The sequence below is a fragment of the Oncorhynchus mykiss genome, chromosome 16 (genome assembly GCF_013265735.2).
Source record: "Oncorhynchus mykiss isolate Arlee chromosome 16, USDA_OmykA_1.1, whole genome shotgun sequence".
NCBI lineage: Eukaryota > Metazoa > Chordata > Actinopteri > Salmoniformes > Salmonidae > Oncorhynchus > Oncorhynchus mykiss.
The window spans coordinates 77,635,438-77,655,559 of record NC_048580.1 but is presented as its reverse complement, the minus strand read 5'-3'; the positions used below and the strand labels follow the sequence as shown (position 1 = coordinate 77,655,559).

General features: G+C 46.1%; 1 protein-coding gene across 2 annotated transcripts in view; it reads right to left on the bottom strand.

The window, feature by feature from the left end:
• Window positions 1-7,017: 7,017 nt before the first annotated feature.
• Window positions 7,018-20,122, bottom strand: part of LOC110492713 (alpha-1,3-mannosyl-glycoprotein 4-beta-N-acetylglucosaminyltransferase C) — a 36,881-nt gene continuing 23,776 nt past the window's right edge. For both annotated transcript variants that reach the window (XM_036947841.1, XM_036947842.1), the window contains 3 exons: window positions 9,712-9,966; window positions 8,268-8,753; window positions 7,018-7,515 (listed from right to left, as the gene is read on the bottom strand). In XM_036947841.1, the coding sequence (XP_036803736.1) occupies window positions 7,115-7,515; window positions 8,268-8,753; window positions 9,712-9,966 (1,142 nt within the window). In that variant the 3' untranslated portion in view covers window positions 7,018-7,114. The remainder of the gene's footprint in view (window positions 7,516-8,267; window positions 8,754-9,711; window positions 9,967-20,122) is intronic.

Sequence of the window (20,122 nt, the reverse complement as noted above, 5' to 3'; positions counted from 1 at the left end):
CCACATGCTTCAAGATGGGCACCATTGTTCCTGTACCCAAGAAGGCAAAGATAACTGACCTAATGACTATCGCCCTGTAGCACTCACTTCTGTCATCATGAAGTGCTTTGAAAGACTAGTCAAGGACCATATCACCTAACTTACCTGAGATTCCTAGACCCACTTAAATTTGCATACTGCCCCAATAGATCCACAGACGATGCAATCGCCATCGCCATCGCACTGCACACTGCCCTATCCCATCTGGACAAGAGGAATACCTATGTAATAATGCTGTTCATGGACTACAGCTCAGCATTCAACACCATAGTACCCTCTAAGCTCATCATTAAGCTTGAGGCCCTGGGTTTGAACCCCACCCTGTGCAACTGGGTCCTGGACTTCCTGAAGGGCCGCCCCCAGGTGGTGAAGGTAGAAATCAACATCTACACTTCACTGATCCTCAATACAGGGACCCCACAAGGGTGCATGCTCAGCCCCCTCCTTTACTTTCTGTTCACCAATGACTGCATGGCCACGCATGCCTCCAACTCAATCATCAAGTTTGCAGACGACACAACAGTAGTAGGCTTGATAACCAACAATGATGAGACACCCTACAGGGAGGAGCTGACGGTCCTGTAGGGTGTGATGCCAGGAAAATAACCTCTCACTCAATGTCAATAAAACAAAGGAGATGATCGTGGACTTCAGGAAACAGCAGAGGGAGCACCCCCCTATCCACATCGACGGGACAAGACTGCAGTGGAGAAGGTGGAAAGCTTCAAGTTCCTAATTGTTTTTTTAATAAATGTTCCTGTTCATAACTGTGCACTCTCCTCAAACAATAGAATGGTATTATTTTACTGTAATAGCTACTGTAAATTGGACAGTGCAGTTAGATTAACAATAATTTAAGCTTTCTGCCAATATCAGATATGTCTATGTCCTGGGAAATGTTCTTGTTATTTACAACCTCATGCTAATTGTTAGATATTACTTGTTAGATATTACTGGACTGTTGGAGCTAGAAACACAAGCATTTCGCTACACCCACAATAACATCTGCTAAACACGTGACCAATACAATTTGATTTGATTTGACAACCACAGACCACATGTAACGACGCTCAGGGATCATCTGAGACCATCTTAGGGAAGTTCATCTGCGTGCTCGTCGTCCTCACCAGGGTCTTGACCTGACTGCAGTTCAGCATCGTAACCGACTTCAGTGGGCAAATACTCACCTTCGATGACCACTGACACGCTGGAGAAGTGTGCTCTTCACAGATGTATCACAGTTTCAACAGTACCGAGCAGATGGCAGACAGCGTGTATGGCGTTGAGCGGGCGAGCGGTTTGCTGATGTCAACGTTGTGAACAGAGTGCCCCTTGGTGCCGGTGGGGTTATGGTATGGGCAGGCATAAGCTACGGACACAATTACATTTTATCGATGGCAATTTGAATGTACAGAGAAACCATGAAGAGATCTTGAGGCCCATCGTTGTGTCATTCATCTGTTGCCATCTCCTCATGTTTCAGCATGATAATTCACGGCCCCATGTCGCAAGGATCTGTACACAATTCCTGGAAGCTGAAAACGTCCCAGTTCTTCCATGGCCTGCATCCTCACCAGACATGTCACCCATTGAGCATGTTTGGGATGCTCTGGATCGACGTGTACGACAGTGTGTTCCAATATTCACTTCGCACACCCATTGAAGAGGAGTGGGACAACATTCCACAGGCCACAATCAACAGCCTGATCAATTCTATGTGAAGGAGATGTGTTGCGCTGTATGAAGAAAATGGTGGTCACAGCAGATACTGATTGGTTTTCTGATCAACACCCCTACCTTTTATTTTAAAGGTATCTTTGACCAACACATGTATATCTGCATTAATTTCACAGTCATGTGAAATCCATAGGTTGGGGACTAATTAATACATTTCTATTGACTGATTCCTTTATATGAACTGTATGTCCCTAGGAGGGGTGAGTCACTGGCTTACTGGTGCTCTTCCATGCCGTCCCTAGGAGGGGTGAGTCACTGGCTTACTGGTGCTCTTCCATGCCGTCCCTAGGAGGGGTGAGTCACTGGCTTACTGGTGCGCTTCCATGCCGTCCCTAGGAGGGGTGAGTCACTGGCTTACTGGTGCTCTTCCATGCCGTCCCTAGGAGGGGTGAGTCACTGGCTTACTGGTGCTCTTCCATGCCGTCCCTAGGAGGGGTGAGTCACTGACTTACTGGTGCTCTTCCATACTGTCCCTAGGAGGGGTGCGTCACTGGCTTACTGGTGCTCTTCCATGCCGTCCCTAGGAGGGGTGAGTCACTGACTTACTGGTGCTCTTCCATACTGTCCCTAGGAGGGGTGCGTCACTGGCTTACTGGTGCTCTTCCATGCCGTCCCTAGGAGGGGTGAGTCACTGACTTACTGGTGCTCTTCCATGCCGTCCCTAGGAGGGGTGAGTCACTGGCTTACTGGTGCTCTTCCATGCCGTCCCTAGGAGGGGTGAGTCACTGACTTACTGGTGCTCTTCCATACTGTCCCTAGGAGGGGTGCGTCACTGGCTTACTGGTGCTCTTCCATGCCGTCCCTAGGAGGGGTGCGTCACTTGAGTGGGTTGAGTCACTGACGTGATCTCCTGTCTGGGTTGGCGCCCCCCCTTGGGTTGTGCCGTCGCGGAGATCTTTGTGGGCTATACTCGGCCTTGTCTCAGGATGGTAAGTTGGTAGTTGAAGTTATCCCTCTAGTGGTGTGGAGGCTGTGCTTTGGCAAAGTGGGTGGGGTTATATCCTGCCTGTTTGGCCCTGTCCGGGGGTATCGTCAGGTGGGGCCACAGTGTCTCCTGACCCCTCTTGTCTCAGCATCCAGTATTTATGCTGCAGTAGTTTATGTGTCGGGGGGCTAGGGTCAGTTTGTTATATCTGGAGTACTTCTCCTGTCCTATCCGGTGTCCTGTGTGAATTTAAGTACGCTCTCTCTAATTCTCTCTTTCTCCCTTTCTTTCTCTCTCTTTTTTTCTTTCTTTCTCTCTTCCTTTCAGGACTACCTGACATGATGACTCCTTGCTGTCCCCAGTCCACCTGTCCGTGCTGCTGCTCCAGTTTCAACTGTTCTGCCTGCGGCTATGGAATCCTGACCTGTTCACCGGATGTGCTACCTGTCCCAGACCTGCTGTTTTCAACTCTCTAGAGACAGCAGGAGTGATAGAGATACTCTTAATGATCGGCTATGAAAAGCCAACTGACATTTACTCCTGAGGTGCTGACTTGCTGCACCCTCGACAACTACTGTGATTATTATTATTTGACCATGCTGGTCATTTATGAACATTTGAACATCTTGGCCATGTTCTGTTATAATCTCCACCTGGCACAGCCAGAAGAGGACTGGCCACTCCACATAGCATGGTTCCTCTCTAGGTTTCTTCCTAGGTTTTGGCCTTTCTAAGGAGTTTTTCCTAGCCACCGTGCTTCTACACCTGCATTGCTTGCTGTTTGGGGTTTTAGGCTGGGTTTCTGTACAGCACTTTGAGATATCAGCTGATGTACGAAGGGCTATATAAATACATTTGAATTGATTTACAGATGGGCTATCTACTTATCTCATCCCCATACTGGTATCTATTTATTTATTTATTTTGCTCCTTTGCACCCCAGTATCTCTACCTGCACATTCATCTTCTGCTGATCTACCATTCCAGTGTTTAATTGCTATATTGTAATTACTTCGCCACCATGGCCTATTTATTGCCTTAACTCCCTTATCTTACCTCATTTGCACTCACTGTATATAGACTTTTCTACTGTATTATTGACTGTATGTTTGTTATTCCATGTGTAACTCTGTGTTGTTGTTTGTGTCAAATTGCTTTGCTTTATCTTGGCCAGGTCACAGTTGCAAATGAGAACTTGTTCTCAACTAGCTTACCTTGTTAATTAAAGGTGAAATAAAATGTTGAACTCAGCATTCATACTCTTTAGAACAGAAGTTGAAATGGACACAGTGACATCTAGGTTGCATTTAACATATATGACAATACCTCCACCCACTCTGTCTGCTCTGTAGACATTATACCCAGCTAACAGAACATCTGAGTCTACCTCTACCCACTCTGTCATTATACCCAGCTAACAGAACATCTGAGTCCACCTCTACCCACTATGTCATTATACCCAGCTAACAGAACATCTGAGTCTACCTCTACCCACTCTGTCATTATACCCAGCTAACAGAACATCTGAGTCTACCTCTACCCAACCCACTCTGTCTGTAGACATTATACCCAGCTAACAGAACATCTGAGTCCACCTCTACCCACTATGTCATTATACCCAGCTAACAAAACATCTGAGTCTACCTCTACCCACTCTGTCATTATACCCAGCTAACAGAACATCTGAGTCTACCTCTACCCACTCTGTCATTATACCCAGCTAACAGAACATCTGAGTCTACCTCTACCCACTCTGTCATTATATCCAGCTAACAGAACATCTGAGTCTACCTCTACCCAACCCACTCTGTCTGTAGACATTATACCCAGCTAACAGAACATCTGAGTCTGGAACAGAGACACACAGACAGGATTCAGATATGATCAAGTATCAAGGTAAGGCCCAAGTGCAGACTGTGTGAAGTAACAATGTTTATTGTAACAGGGGCAGTCAGAAGACAAGGCAGGCAGGGGTCGATAATCCAGAGTAGGAGCAAAGGTACAGGACGGCAGGCAGGATCAGAGACAGGCAGGCTCAGGGTCAGGGACAGGCAGGCTCAGGGTCAGGGACAGGCAGGCTCAGGGTCAGGGACAGGCAGGCTCAGGGTCAGGGACAGGCAGGCTCAGGGACAGGGACAAGCAGGCTCAGGGTCAGGGACAGGCAGGCTCAGTGTCAGGGACAGGCAGGGTCAGGGACAGGCAGGCTCAGGGACAGGCAGAGTGGTCAGGCGGCTGGTACAGGGTCAGGACAGGCAGGGGTCGATAATCCAGAGTAGGAGCAAAGGTACAGGACGGCAGGCAGGATCAGAGACAGGCAGGCTCAGGGTCATGGACAGGCAGGCTCAGGGTCAGGGACAGGCAGGCTCAGGGTCAGGGACAGGCAGGCTCAGGGACAGGCAGGCTCAGGGTCAGGGACAGGCAGGGTCAGGGACAGGCAGGGTCAGGGTCAGGGACAGGCAGAGTGGTCAGGCGGCTGGTACAGGGTCAGGACAGGCAGAGTGGTCAGGCGGCTGGTACAGGGTCAGGACAGGCAGAGTGGTCAGGTGGAGTGGGTACAGGCTCAGGACAGGCAAGGGTCAAAACCCAGAGGATGACAAAAAGAGAGGCTGGGAAAAGACAGGAGCTGACAGGACAGGTGCTGGTAAGCTTGACAAACAAGACGAACTGGCACAGACATAAGTGGGGAAGATGGGTGACACCTGGCAGAGACCTCCAACTCTTCCAAAATACGGTATCTGTTTCCCAGTTCCAAGGCATCACTTTAGCAAAACAGTCCTGTAGCGTAGCATCAGCGTCATCTGACCACTTATTGAGTGGTCTAGTCTCAGTCCTGTAGCGTAGCATCAGTGTCATCTGACCACTTATTGAGTGGTCTAGTCTCAGTCCTGTAGCGTACCATCAGTGTCATCTGACCACTTATTGAGTGGTCTAGTCTCAGTCCTGTAGCGTAGCATCAGTGTCATCTGACCACTTATTGAGTGGTCTAGTCTCAGTCCTGTAGCGTACCATCAGCGTCATCTGACCACTTATTGAGTGGTCTAGTCTCAGTCCTGTAGCGTAGCAGCAGTGTCATCTGACCACTTATTGAGTGGTCTAGTCTCAGTCCTGTAGCGTAGCATCAGTGTCATCTGACCACTTATTGAGTGGTCTAGTCTCAGTCCTGTAGCGTAGCATCAGTGTCACCTGACCACTTATTGTGTGGTCTAGTCTCAGTCCTGTAGCGTTGCGTCAGCGTCATCTGACCACTTATTGAGTGGTCTAGTCTCAGTCCTGTAGCGTAGCATCAGCGTCATCTGACCACTTATTGAGTGGTCTAGTCTCAGTCCTGTAGCGTAGCATCAGTGTCATCTGACCACTTATTGAGTGGTCTAGTCTCAGTCCTGTAGCGTAGCATCAGTGTCATCTGACCACTTATTGAGTGGTCTAGTCTCAGTCCTGTAGCGTAGCATCAGTGTCATCTGACCACTTATTGAGTGGTCTAGTCTCAGTTCTGTAGCGTAGTCCTGATTTAAATAGAAAATCAGAGACAAGGCTTGTGTGTGTGTGTGTGTGTGTGTAACTGGCGGGATCTGAACCCCGGTCTGACGCTAGACTTGTTACAACAGACGGGGCTAGAGTCATTCCAACAGGATCAGACCACATCACATCACCAGCTACATTCAGTGTGTGTCTGTTCAGTGAGTGTGTGTGTGTGTGTGTGTGTGCCTGTTCAGTGAGTGTGTGTGTGCCTGTTCAGTGAGTGTGTGTGTGTGTGTCTTTTCAGTGAGTGTGTGTGTGTGTGTCTTTTCAGTGAGTGTGTGTGTGTGTGTGTGTGTGTGTGTGTGTGTGTGTGTGTGTGCCGGTTCAGTGAGTGTGTGTGTGCCTGTTCAGTGAGTGTGTGTGTGTGTGTGTGTGTGTGTTTAGTGAGGGTGTGTGTGTGTGTGTGTGTGTGTGTGTGCCTGTTCAGTGAGTGTGTGTGTGTGTGTGTCTGTTCAGTGAGTGTGTGTGTGTGTGTGTGTGTGTGTGTCTGTTCAGTGAGTGTGTGTGTGTGTGTGTGTGTGTGTGTGTGTGTGTGTGTGTGTGTGTGTGTGTGTCTGTTCAGTGAGTGTGTGTGTGTGTGTGTGTGTGTGTGTCTGTTCAGTGAGTGTGTGTGTGTGTGTGTGTCTGTTCAGTGAGTGTGTGTGTGTGTGTGTCTGTTCAGTGAGTGTGTGTGTGTGTGTGTGTGTGTGTGTGTGTGTGTGTGTCTGTTCAGTGAGTGTGTGTGTGTGTGTCTGTTCAGTGAGTGTGTGTGTGTGTGTCTGTTCAGTGAGTGTGTGTGTCTGTTCAGTGAGTGAGTGAGTGAGTGAGTGAGTGTGTGTGTGTGTGTGTGTGTGTGTGTGTGTGTGTGTGTGTGTGTGTTTAGTGAGTGTGTGTCTGTGTGTGTTTTCAGAGTGTTCATTCCTCCTTTGTAGTAATCCTGATCTTCTTGATGATAACCCAGTCATTCTGTTTGGCTGTGACTCTTATCTTCAGACAGGAAGAGGCGTGGCCAAATCTCTTCTTGTGTACGTCCGTCATGTCCATCCTGCCTCCCTGCAGATCCCCCACGTTATAGAACTCTTGGCATGTTGTCCCCGACCCAGTCTTCTCGGTTACCGGGTGGAGACCCAGTTCTACGGTCGCAGATGCCAACCGATCACGACCCTCTGCTGAACCAGTCACCACGGTAATGGAGGTAACCACAACAGGATGTTTGAAGGTGACGGTTAGGTGGTTCCCTGAAGAGGGACTCCGCCCCCAGAAGAAGGTTCCAGTACCAGGAGACCAGGCCATGGCTGCCACATGGTCCTTATAGACTAGAGAGAGATACAGACAGATACAGGTTAGATATCAACCAGGAGACCAGACCAGAGTCACCACATGGTCCTTATAGACTAGAGAGAGATACAGACAGAGATACAGGTTAGATATCAACCAGGAGACCAGACCAGAGTCACCACATGGTCCTTATAGACTAGAGAGAGATACAGACAGAGATACAGGTTAGATATCAACCAGGAGACCAGACCAGAGTCACCACATGGTCCTTATAGACTAGAGAGAGATACAGACAGAGATACAGGTTAGATATCAACCAGGAGACCAGACCAGAGTCACCACATGGTCCTTATAGACTAGAGAGAGATACAGACAGAGATACAGGTTAGATATCAACCAGGAGACCAGACCAGAGTCACCACATGGTCCTTATAGACTAGAGAGAGATACAGACAGAGATACAGGTTAGATATCAACCAGGAGACCAGACCAGAGTCACCACATGGTCCTTATAGACTAGAGAGAGATACAGACAGAGATACAGGTTAGATATCAACCAGGAGACCAGACCAGAGTCACCACATGGTCCTTATAGACTAGAGAGAGATACAGACAGAGATACAGGTTAGATATCAACCAGGAGACCAGACCAGAGTCACCACATGGTCCTTATAGACTAGAGAGAGATACAGACAGAGATACAGGTTAGATATCAACCAGGAGACCAGACCAGAGTCACCACAGGGTCCTTATGAGGCCTTTTCACACTGCACGGTGTGTGTGTTTCTACCTGGTATGTCACTATAGACGTCAGCAGCAGGGTTGGTGTAGAGATCCTCGTAGTCGTCATCCTTCAGCTTGTTGAAGGTCCCCAGGAAGGACGAGTATGAGCCTGTGTGTTGAAACAGTGAGGGTGTGAAGCGGATCACCTCGCTCTGTGTCAAAAGCACCCGGAAGTGACTGAACAGGAAGTCGCAGGGCATTTCCTGGTAGAACAGGAAGAGGAAGCGTGAGAGGAGGGGGAGGTGTTCTGAGTGGTACAGCTTCCCAATGTAGCCCAGCGCTGAGAACTCTAACGTGGCCCAGGGCACTTCCATTTGCTGGACACGCCCCCTGATGGCGGACAGGAAGTGATGCGAGCAGGAGACGTCGTCCTCCAGCTGCAGGTAGTGCAGGCTCCGCCCAGTGCAGAACTGAATCAGGAAGCTATAGTCAACGTTCTGTTTGGAGCGGAAGGTCACACGGTCAGCCTTGTCGTTAAAGTTCCTTTTCAGGCCTAGAATATAGAAACAACTAGTTAACCATCTGACCAACCAACCAACCAACCAACTAACCAACTGACCGACCGACCAACAGAGCATATAAGCGGTGTTACAATCTGAGTGTGTTTATAAGGTGTGTGTATATAGGTGTGTGTGTGTTTATATGGTGTACCTGTATTAGTGGGTAGCAGAAGTGTGGACTTGAGTCACATGACTTGGACTCGAGTCACAAATATGATGACTTACAACTTGACTTTGACATTAACACCAATGACTCTTGACTTGACTTGGACTCGAGTCACAAATATGATGACTTGCAACTTGACTTTGACATTAACACCAATGACTCCTGACTTGACCTTGAACCTTTTGACTCAAACTAACTTGATACCCTCCCCAAGCCTCCCCAACTCTGCCCAAGCCTCCCCAACCCTCCCCAAGCCCAAATATTAAAAGTCATGCTATTAAAAAAGTGTGAAGCGCATCAACTCTTCATTTAACGGATTACAGTTTGAATCGGACAGCAGCCAATCAAATTGTGCCATCTGGGAAAAAGTTGGGCGTGGCAGTGCAGAGTGGTCTGACGCTAGACTTGTTACAGTATTCTTTCTCACGGCTACCCATGTATTTCCATGGAAAATAATACAAATACATATTTTTAAAGCATTCATGATTTGCGTAAATGTAATATACTAACTATTACTCATTAAAAATATTAAATGGTATTACATTTGGTGAAGAGCATATTATAACTTAGAAACTCGAAACTCAAAGTTTAGGACTTGACACTTGACTTGATATTTGAGTGCTGAGACTTGAGACTTACTTGTGACTTGTAAAATAACGACTTGGTCCCACTTCTGGATGGTAGTACTGTGTGTGTACCTGTATTAGTGGGTAGTACTGTGTGTACCTGTATTAGTGGGTAGTACTGTGTGTGTAGTTGTATTAGTGTTGATACTGCGTGTGTACCTGTTATTGGTGGGTAGTACTGCTTGGGGACATGTACCACCAGTAGCTGGTTTGCCTTCAGCTGGGAGGGGAAGTTAGCTGTAATCTCGCCCAGCGTGGTCGCTCTCCATTGGGCATCGAAGTCTGTCAGCAGTACCACCACCAACATGGAGTTTAGCTCTGCCAGGGAGGAGCGGGAGAAGATGGAGGACAAGGTGGAGATCAGATAGCTGCCTTTAGGACGACTCACTGAGCACAGCCCGATGGTCAGGTACTCTGGAGAGAGAGAGAGAGAGAGCGAGAACAGACCAATATTCAGGTACGTAAGTGTAATGTTTACTGTTCATTTGTATTGTTTATTTGACATTTATTTATTATCTACTTCACTTGCTTTGGCAATGATAACATATGTTTCCCATGCAAATAAGACCTTAAATTGAAATTGAGAGAAAAAACAGCCCGATTGTCAGGTACTCTGGAGACAGAGATATGACAGCATTCCCTCCCCCATATGCCCCACTAGACAATACTACGACAATATAACCAAAAAAAATGGGTCACAACTCCTGCGGCTCTGTCACACGCTGGGTATGTACATAGTCAATGGTAGACTTCGAAGAGACTCCTATGGTAGGTACACCTATAGCTCATCTCTTGGCAGTAGTACTGTAGACTACTTTATCACTGACCTCAACCCAGAGTCTCTCAGAGCGTTCACAGTGAGCCCACTGACACCTCAATCAGATCACAGCAAAATCAGTCTACTTGAACAGAGCAATACTCAATCGTGACACATCAAAGCCAAAATAACTGAATAATATTAAGAAATGCTATAGATGGAAGGAAAGTAGTGTGAAAAGATACCAAAAAACAATTAGGCAACAACAAACTCGTTCCCTTTTATACAACTTCCTGGACAAAATGTTTACACAAGGTCTAAACTTGGCGAGAGAGTCTCTCTCTCTCTCTCTCTCTCTCTCTAACTCCTTGCTGTCCCCTGGCCATGCTGCTGCTCCAGTTTCAACTGTTCTGCCTGTGGCTATGGAATCCTGACCTGTTCACCGGACGTGCTACCTGTCCCCAGAGCTGCCGTTTTCAACACTCTAGAGTTGGGCCTTTCTAGGGAGTTTTTCCTAGCCACCGTGCTTCTACACCTGCATTGCTTGCTGTTTTAGGCTGGGTTTGTGTACAGCACTTTGAGATATCAGTTGATGTAAGAAGGGCTATATAAATACAGTGCCTTGCGAAAGTATTCGGCCCCCTTGAACTTTGCGACCTTTTGCCACATTTCAGGCTTCAAACATAAAGATATAAAACTGTATTTTTTTGTGAAGAATCAACAACAAGTGGGACACAATCATGAAGTGGAACGACATTTATTGGATATTTCAAACTTTTTTAACAAATCAAAAACTGAAAAATTGGGCGTGCAAAATTATTCAGCCCCCTTAAGTTAATACTTTGTAGCGCCACCTTTTGCTGCGATTACAGCTGTAAGTCGCTTGGGGTATGTCTCTATCAGTTTTGCACATCGAGAGACTGAATTTTTTTCCCATTCCTCCTTGCAAAACAGCTCGAGCTCAATGAGGTTGGATGGAGAGCATTTGTGAACAGCAGTTTTCAGTTCTTTCCACAGATTCTCGATTGGATTCAGGTCTGGACTTTGACTTGACCATTCTAACACCTGGATATGTTTATTTTTGAACCATTCCATTGTAGATTTTGCTTTATGTTTTGGATCATTGTCTTGTTGGAAGACAAATCTCCGTCCCAGTCTCAGGTCTTTTGCAGACTCCATCAGGTTTTCTTCCAGAATGGTCCTGTATTTGGCTCCATCCATCTTCCCATCAATTTTAACCATCTTCCCTGTCCCTGCTGAAGAAAAGCAGGCCCAAACCATGATGCTGCCACCACCATGTTTGACAGTGGGGATGGTGTGTTCAGCTGTGTTGCTTTTACGCCAAACATAACGTTTTGCATTGTTGCCAAAAAGTTCAATTTTGGTTTCATCTGACCAGAGCACCTTCTTCCACATGTTTGGTGTGTCTCCCAGGTGGCTTGTGGCAAACTTTAAACAACACTTTTTCTGGATATCTTTAAGAAATGGCTTTCTTCTTGCCACTCTTCCATAAAGGCCAGATTTGTGCAATATACGACTGATTGTTGTCCTATGGACAGAGTCTCCCACCTCAGCTGTAGATCTCTGCAGTTCATCCAGAGTGATCATGGGCCTCTTGGCTGCATCTCTGATCAGTCTTCTCCTTGTATGAGCTGAAAGTTTAGAGGGACGGCCAGGTCTTGGTAGATTTGCAGTGGTCTGATACTCCTTCCATTTCAATATTATCGCTTGCACAGTGCTCCTTGGGATGTTTAAAGCTTGGGAAATCTTTTTGTATCCAAATGCGGCTTTAAACTTCTTCACAACAGTATCTCGGACCTGCCTGGTGTGTTCCTTGTTCTTCATGATGCTCTCTGCGCTTTTAACGGACCTCTGAGACTATCACAGTGCAGGTGCATTTATACGGAGACTTGATTACACACAGGTGGATTGTATTTATCATCATTAGTCATTTAGGTCAACATTGGATCATTCAGAGATCCTCACTGAACTTCTGGAGAGAGTTTGCTGCACTGAAAGTAAAGGGGCTGAATAATTTTGCACGCCCAATTTCTCAGTTTTTGATTTGTTAAAAAAGTTTGAAATATCCAATAAATGTCGTTCCACTTCATGACTGTGTCCCACTTGTTGTTGATTCTTCACAAAAAAAATACAGTTTTATATCTTTATGTTTGAAGCCTGAAATGTGGCAAAAGGTCGCAAAGTTCAAGGGGGCCGAATGCTTTCGCAAGGCACTGTACAGTTGATTTGATGGGGGAAAACATAAAACACATTTCTTCCCACAGGGCCGTGAGGTGAGACAGGGATGCAGCTTAAGCCCCACCCTCTTCAACATGTATATCAACGAATTGTCGCGGGCACTACAACAGTCAGCAGCACCCGGCCTCACCCTACTAGAATCTGAAGTCAAAAGTCTACTGTTTGCTGATGATCTGGTACTTCTGTCACCAACCAAGGAGGGCCTACAGCAGCACCTAGATATTCTGCACAGATTCTGCCAGACCTGGGCCCTGAGAGTAAATCTCAGTAAGACAAAAATAATGGTGTTCGAAACATGGTCCAGTTGCCAGGACCACAAATTCCATCTAGACACCGTTGCCCTAGAGCACACAAAAAAAAAAATATATATATATACATACACAGGCCTAAACATCAGCGCCACAGGTCATTTCCACAAAGCAGCTAACGATCTGAGACAAGGCAAGAAGGGTCTTCTATGCCATCAAAAGGAACATCAAATTGCTAAAAACTACTTGAATCAGTTATAGAACCCATTGCCCTTTATGGTTGTGAGGTCTGGGGTCTGCACACCAACCAAAAATTCACAAAATGGGACAAACACCAAATTGAGAGTCTGCATGCTGTAACGGTTTTGACTTGAGGTTATTATTTATAGGGGTGCCAGGTAGGTTGTGCCTACCAGAGAAAACATTGGTTTCTCCTTTTGGTTTGGGAGGGAATGAGTCCCATCTGGTCCGTCAAGTCTACACCAATACAAAGGACTCATGTAAAAGTCAGGATGGAAATAAACTTTTCATAAACCCTTAAAACATTGGAAAGAACTTCAAAAACAACTATATTATTTTGCGTGGGTTGTATTAGCAACATCAATGATTACACACACATATAATAATATAACACAATGAGTTCTGGTTCCTCCAGAAATGTCCTGTACCTCGGGCCTAAAAAGAGTCCAGCCCGGTAAAGGAGTTCAGGGAACTCAAGTGACTTTTGTCACGCCATGTTTGTCCGTTCATTCAGTGTAGCGTAAACCCAGTATTAATCATACAAACAATATAAAGCCTATCAACTCTAACTAAGTCCTCCCCTACACCTAACTACACAAATCATCACAGTATACCTCACATCAAAACAAATGAAATATCGTAGTCAGTCGGTCAGTCAGACAATCCAATCCGCCAACAGATCTCCAGCGGAGAAAGGTCACGAAGAACGGAGAGGTGTAGTCCACGGACGCAAAGAGTGGGTCCGATCCTGGGTAAACTCTCTTAGGCTACAAAACACACGTTTAACGGCAACAAACGGAATAGAGAAGCTTCGGAACTGAGGGTTGAACACATCCTCATTCACGTCTCCATCACAACCCCACTTTTGCGCAGCTGATGCTGCTATTTATTTGGGAATTAAAGGGAAAGCGCCCTATTGGAAGGAGAAGCACTATTTAATTGGGAATTGAAGGGGAAGCGCCCTATTGGAAGGAGAAGCACTATTTAATTGGGAATTGAAGGGGAAGCGCCCTATTGGAAGGAGAAGCACTGAGACGGTTCAGAAAAATTCAGGGCCGTCACACACCCCCTCCCCTGGAAAAAGCCGACCATTGCACTGGAAGGCACATCTTGGTCGGGGAAACCGAGAAAGGTCTCCTCATCACTTTCCTCTACAAAAATATTAATGACTTTTTGGAGCTCACGCTCCTCAGCTGAGGGGTCACAGGCCTTAAGGTGTGAGACTTCTGGGTCTGGGAATCCGAGAAAAGTCTCCTCACTTTCCTCTTCAAACATATCCAGGACCTTGTGGCGCTCAATTTCCTCCAATTCATCAGTCGAGGGGTAACAGGCCTTAAGGCGTGAGACATGGACAACGTGCATATCTTCACCTGTGTCCTCTTTCACCACTCGGTAGTTCAAAGGGCCCATCTGCTCCACAATCCTATATGGTCCTTGCCATTTAGGAGCGAGCTTGGCCGAGAAGAATTGTTCAGCTTTCGAGTAAGGATGAGAGCGAAGCCACACCCGATCACGAAGCTGGAACTGCATGTCTCGTCTGTTCTTATCATAATTTATCTTCTGCTTGAGTCGAGCCTGGATCATGTTCTTTGAGACAAGAGCTCTCAAGTCGTGGAGATGGACTACCTGGTCATAGCAAGCAGCGTCTGGAGTAACCTCCTGGGGCTGTAGCACCATATCCAAGGGTCCTCGAAGGGGACAACTTAGGTTCAGCTCTGCAGGTGTGACTCCAGTGGACTCTTGCGCAGCAGAATTCAGGGCAAATCAAAACTCGTGAAGGTGCTTGTCCCAGTGTTTGTGCTGGGTCCCTACATAGGAAGCAATCATTGTCTTCAAGGTTCGATTTACTCTCTCAGTGAGGTGGGCTGTGGGTGATAGGCCGTGGTCAACTTCTGTCTCAGGCTCCAGCTTTGGCATGTCTCCTCAAAAAGATCAGAGACAAATTGGGAACCTCGATCAGACAGGATGTAATCAGGCACTCCCCAGCGAGTCAGGATCTCTTTCGTAAGGATGTTAGAGACGGTCCTTGCTGTGGCCTGACGCAGGGAAAAGAGCTCCACCCACTTTGAATAGTAATCAACAAAAACAAGCATGTACACATTCTGATTGGAGCTTCTAGGAAATGGACCCATCACATCCACTCCTAACATTTTGCAAGGTCGGGTAACCACCATTCGCTGCAACTTGCCAGCAGGCTTTCTACCTTCTGGTTTGTACATTTGACAAATCTGACAATTTCGGATGTGTGACTTCACATCCATGCTCAGATGTGGCCAGTACAGTAACGCTTGCAACCGCTTGTAGGTTTTGAACCTGCCCAAATGACCAGCTAATGGGTCTTCATGGAAATGTTGAAGCAGTTGTAGGCGTAGAGTTTCAGGTATGTACATTTGGTAGAGGGTTCTGTGGGGTAGTTGTACAACACAGTAGACTTTGTCTTCAATGATGGTCAGCTTTGTGGTAGGATTGACCATCTTTTCTCCATCTTCCAGGATAGTCTGGTACAAAGCCTGTACTTCTGGATCATCCTGTTGGGCTTTCCATATGGCCTCATCAGAGATGGGAAAGTCAGTTTTGGGTGGGTCTCGACTGCTTGACAGGACAGTAGCACATGTAAGATGAGGGCCACCGTTATCACAAGAAGGAGCTCTGGACAAGGCATCTGGAACAGTGTTGTATTTTCCTTTCCTGTATTCTACTGCAAAGGTGAACTCTTGCAACCGTAGAGCCCATCTTATGAGTCTGGTACTTGGTTTGTTGGTCTTGAACACCCACACAAGGGAGGAATGGTCAGTGACCACAGTGAAGTGTCTTCCCTCCAGGTAGTACCTCCACTTCTCCAAAGCCCAGACAACTGCAAGGCACTCTTGCTCGGTTGTGGAGTAGTTCCGTTCTGTTCCATTCAATGTCCGACTGGCAAATGCTAGCACTTCTTCAGTGCCAAGTCCAGTCTGTTGGACTAGGACAGCACCAAGTCCAACATCACTTGCATCAGTGTAAACAACAAAAGGGCAATCAAAGTTGGGATGACCCAAAATGAAGAGCAGAATAAGGCCGATACCGGCTAATTATTAAAATCCAGAAAAGAGCCGTTAAATTCTACAACCACCTAAAAGGAAGCGATTCCCAAACCTTCCATAACAAAGCCATCACCTACAGAGAGATGAACCTGGATAAGAGTACCTGAAGCAAGCTGGTTCTGGGGCTCTGTTCACAAACACAAACAGACCTCACAGAGCCCCAGTAGACACAACCAAATCACAAGAAAACAAAAATATAATTATTTCCAATGTGTCAAGTAATTAACAAAAAAAACAGAGCAAACTAGAATGCCATTTGGCCCTAAAAAGAGTGTAGACAGTGGCAAAATACCTGACCACTGTGACTGACCCAAACTTAAGGAAAGCTTTGACTATGTACAGACTCAGTGAGCATAGCCTTGCTATTGAGAAAGGCTGCAGTAGACAGGCCTGGCTCTTGTCGTGGACATTTCCTCTATTTACCAAATCATGAGAGCAAACCACACACAAGTCAGAGTTAGTTATCACAAAGTCCATTTTTAATTATATGAGCTCTATCACAACCCTGTGACTCTCAGATCAATTCAGTGTCTATTAATGAATTCTCTGAGAGTTCCTCACACATTTCAACTGAGATCCTTTATAGCAAAGACACATAGTGAGACAGCATAGGCATAATTTATCGTTCAGCTTTGTCTCCTAAACGATGTTCTCTTCTCAAACTCAGAACCATAAACAAATCCTACATATCAACAGGCATATATCAAATCCATCCTATCTTGACAAGGTCACAGAGACACACAGACTGGCACACAGACATTGTGGAGCCAAGAGATACACGCTTGACCTCTCCCCTCTCTCCGGGCCAAACAACTTAGTCTTGACATAGATACTGAAACTCCGCCACAGTATTATACAAAAATAACATTCTGATGAGAAGTAACTTACAAACATATGATGAATATAAAACATCTTACCTATGTTACCAACCAATTCTGATTATTCCCCAACACTCTCTAGAGAAGACTGGGCAGTGTGAACAAAGCCTCAAAATGAGGTGGAAACTGAGCTGCACTTCCTAACCGCCTGACAAAAGTATGACCATATTAGAGAAACATATTTCCCTCAGAGTACACAGATCCACAAAGAATTGGAGAAAAAAAATCCAACTTGATAAACTGCAATATCTATTGGGTGAAATACCACTAACACCCCTGTCTGATCACAGCCAAATTACATTGTTCCTCAAAAGAACAAACATGGCAACAACCACACATCCACAGCCCAGTCAGCTGTACAACATCAGACATTCACAGCCCAGTAAGCTGAACAACATCAGACATTCACAGCCCAGTAACCTGTACAACATCAGAAATCCACAGCCCAGTCAGCTGTACAACATCAGAAATCCACAGCCCAGTCAGCTGTACAACATCAGACATTCATACAGATAGGTCCAAAATAGAAGAATACAAGAAAACAACCAGTAACCAAAACTTAGATAACTTTCTGGACACCACATCCACTCACAGTAAATAATCAATCTAGCAGTAAAAAACATCAACAATATATTGAGTTTAGACATTTTGGCGAATTTATTACAGTAATATAATTAAATATCACATAAGTATTCAGACCCTTTACTCAGAACTTTGTTGAAGCACGTTTGGCAGCGATTATATTTTTACCTTTATTTAACTAGGCAAGTCAGTTAAGAAAAAATTATTATTTACAATGACGGCCTACCAAAAGGCAAAAGGCATCCTGCGGGGGCTGGGATAAATAAATAAATGATATTGGGGACATCTGGTGGCCTTTTGGCAGAGATGCACGTGTAGTTCTGAGTACTGTATCAAAAGTCCAAAATCCGTCATAAATTCCTGACAACTGGGCCTCTGAACATTCAAAATGCTTAATATCATGGACCTACGTGACCGAGGACACTCAAATATGGCACAGGGAAGCCTAAAAGCGTCCAAAACAAAGAAAGAAACCGAGCCAACTAAGACCAGCGAGGATACACTGCCCCGTATTGAAGGCTCTGAATCAACAACAAACTTCGATGCAGGTAATGGGCAAACAAGCAGTTAAGGAATCCCTGGAGGAACTGCTTTCTGGGGGAAATTACATTAATTAAAGATGTGGTGAAAGCCTCCAACACGTCTATCTTAAAACTCTCAAATGACCTGGCCAGTCAATCTGTCAAATGCAAGTCTCTGGAGCAGTGCTGTGATGAGATGCAGGTTAGCAGCAGGACTTCTACAGACGTCATAGCCACCTGCCGAGATGCAGTGAAACAACTGCGGGAGAAAATTATGTCGCTTGAAGACAGAGAGAAGAGACTGAGCATACGTCTGGTGGGCCTGGAAGAAACGACAGAGGGTTCTGACCCAAAATGTTTTCTTCAGGAGAATCTACCAAAATGGATACTGTTGCTACAAGGGAGGAAGATTGAAATTCAACGGGCACACCGAATCTACAGTGGCAATAAAAACCCTGGCCGCCCCCGTCCCCTCATATTCTGCCTGTTAAGATATGAGGACCAAGTGGATATCCTGAACCAGAGCCCTGGAGAATCCACCGAGACATGGGAGATCCAATCTGGCATTCTACCCAGACTACAGCAACGAAACCATACTGAAATCCCTCCTTGCCTTGTCTGGGAGTTTTTTGGTGGGCGGCCGTCTCTTGGGAGGTTTGTTGTGGTGCCATATTATTTCCATTTTTTAATAATGGGTTTCATGGTGCTCTATGGGATGTTCAAAGTTTCAGATATGTTTTTATAACCCAACCCTGATCTGTACATCTCCACAACTTTGTCCCTGACCTGTTTGGAGAGCTCCTTTGTCTTCATGGTGCCGCTTGCTTGGTGGTGCCCCTGGTGTTGCAGACTCTGGGGCCTTTCAGAACACTGATATCATGTGACAGATCATGTGACACTTAGATTGCACGCAGGTGGACTTCATTTAACTAAGTATGTGTCTTCTGAAGGTAATTGGTTCCACCAGATCTTATTTAGATGCTTCATAGCAAAGGGAGTGAATACATATGCACGCACCACCACCAAATCCTTCGACCACGTCAAACAAGAGAAGGATCCCAGTCATCGCCCCTCATTCCTCCAGATTCTCCCCACTTCAGACGGAAGAAACAGACAGCCCCCCTCCTTCCTTGGATACCCATTCGCATGAAGACCCATCTTAACTAGTAAGATGGACACAACTATTGCTAAGCTAACTAGCTAACGTCATCCATGTTTATTTGTTATTCAGTGACATAATGTAGTTAATTGGTACGAGGGGCATGGTGGATTTGTTAACTTGGCGGTTAGCATTCTGGTTATATGACTAATAGGCAGCTGGCTGGCACGTGGCTAGCTAGCTGAGGTGGCTGGCTGGTTAGGTTAGCTGGCTGGCACGTGGCTAGCTAGCTGAGGTGGTTGGCTGGTTAGGTTAGCTGGCTGGCACGTGGCTAGCTAGCTGAGGTGGCTGGCTGGTTAGGTTAGCTGGCTGGCACGTGGCTAGCTAGTTGAGGTGGCTGGCTGGTTAGGTTAGCTGGCTGCCTGGATAAGTATTTGGGTGAGGCTGCAAATGTAGCAGGCTAAAATTTTCAGCCATCAGTAAAGCAGTTGTGGGGTAGGGTAAACATTATGGGGATTAACATACAGAGCGCTCAGCTTGGTATGAACGTGTTCTGTGAAAAGTAATGTTGCCACATATTCATGTCATGTTGGATAAAACCAACTGGCTGACATAATGGGACTATATGTGGGACGTGCATCGCTGTTTGGGAGCCTCCTGATGTTAGTGAATTTCAGTTCCTACCTACCCAAAGAGAGCGGTTGAAGCTATAGACTTCCTTTCTTGCGGGTGGTTAGGGGTTTGGTCACACATATGTATAATGGTGCACAAAAGAAACAAAGACCTTCTTCTGAAACTCATCAGTCTAGTCTTGTTCTGAGAAATAAAGGCTATTTCATGCGAGAAATTGCCAAGAAACTGAAGATCTCATACAACGCTGTGTACTACTCCCTTCACAGAACAGCG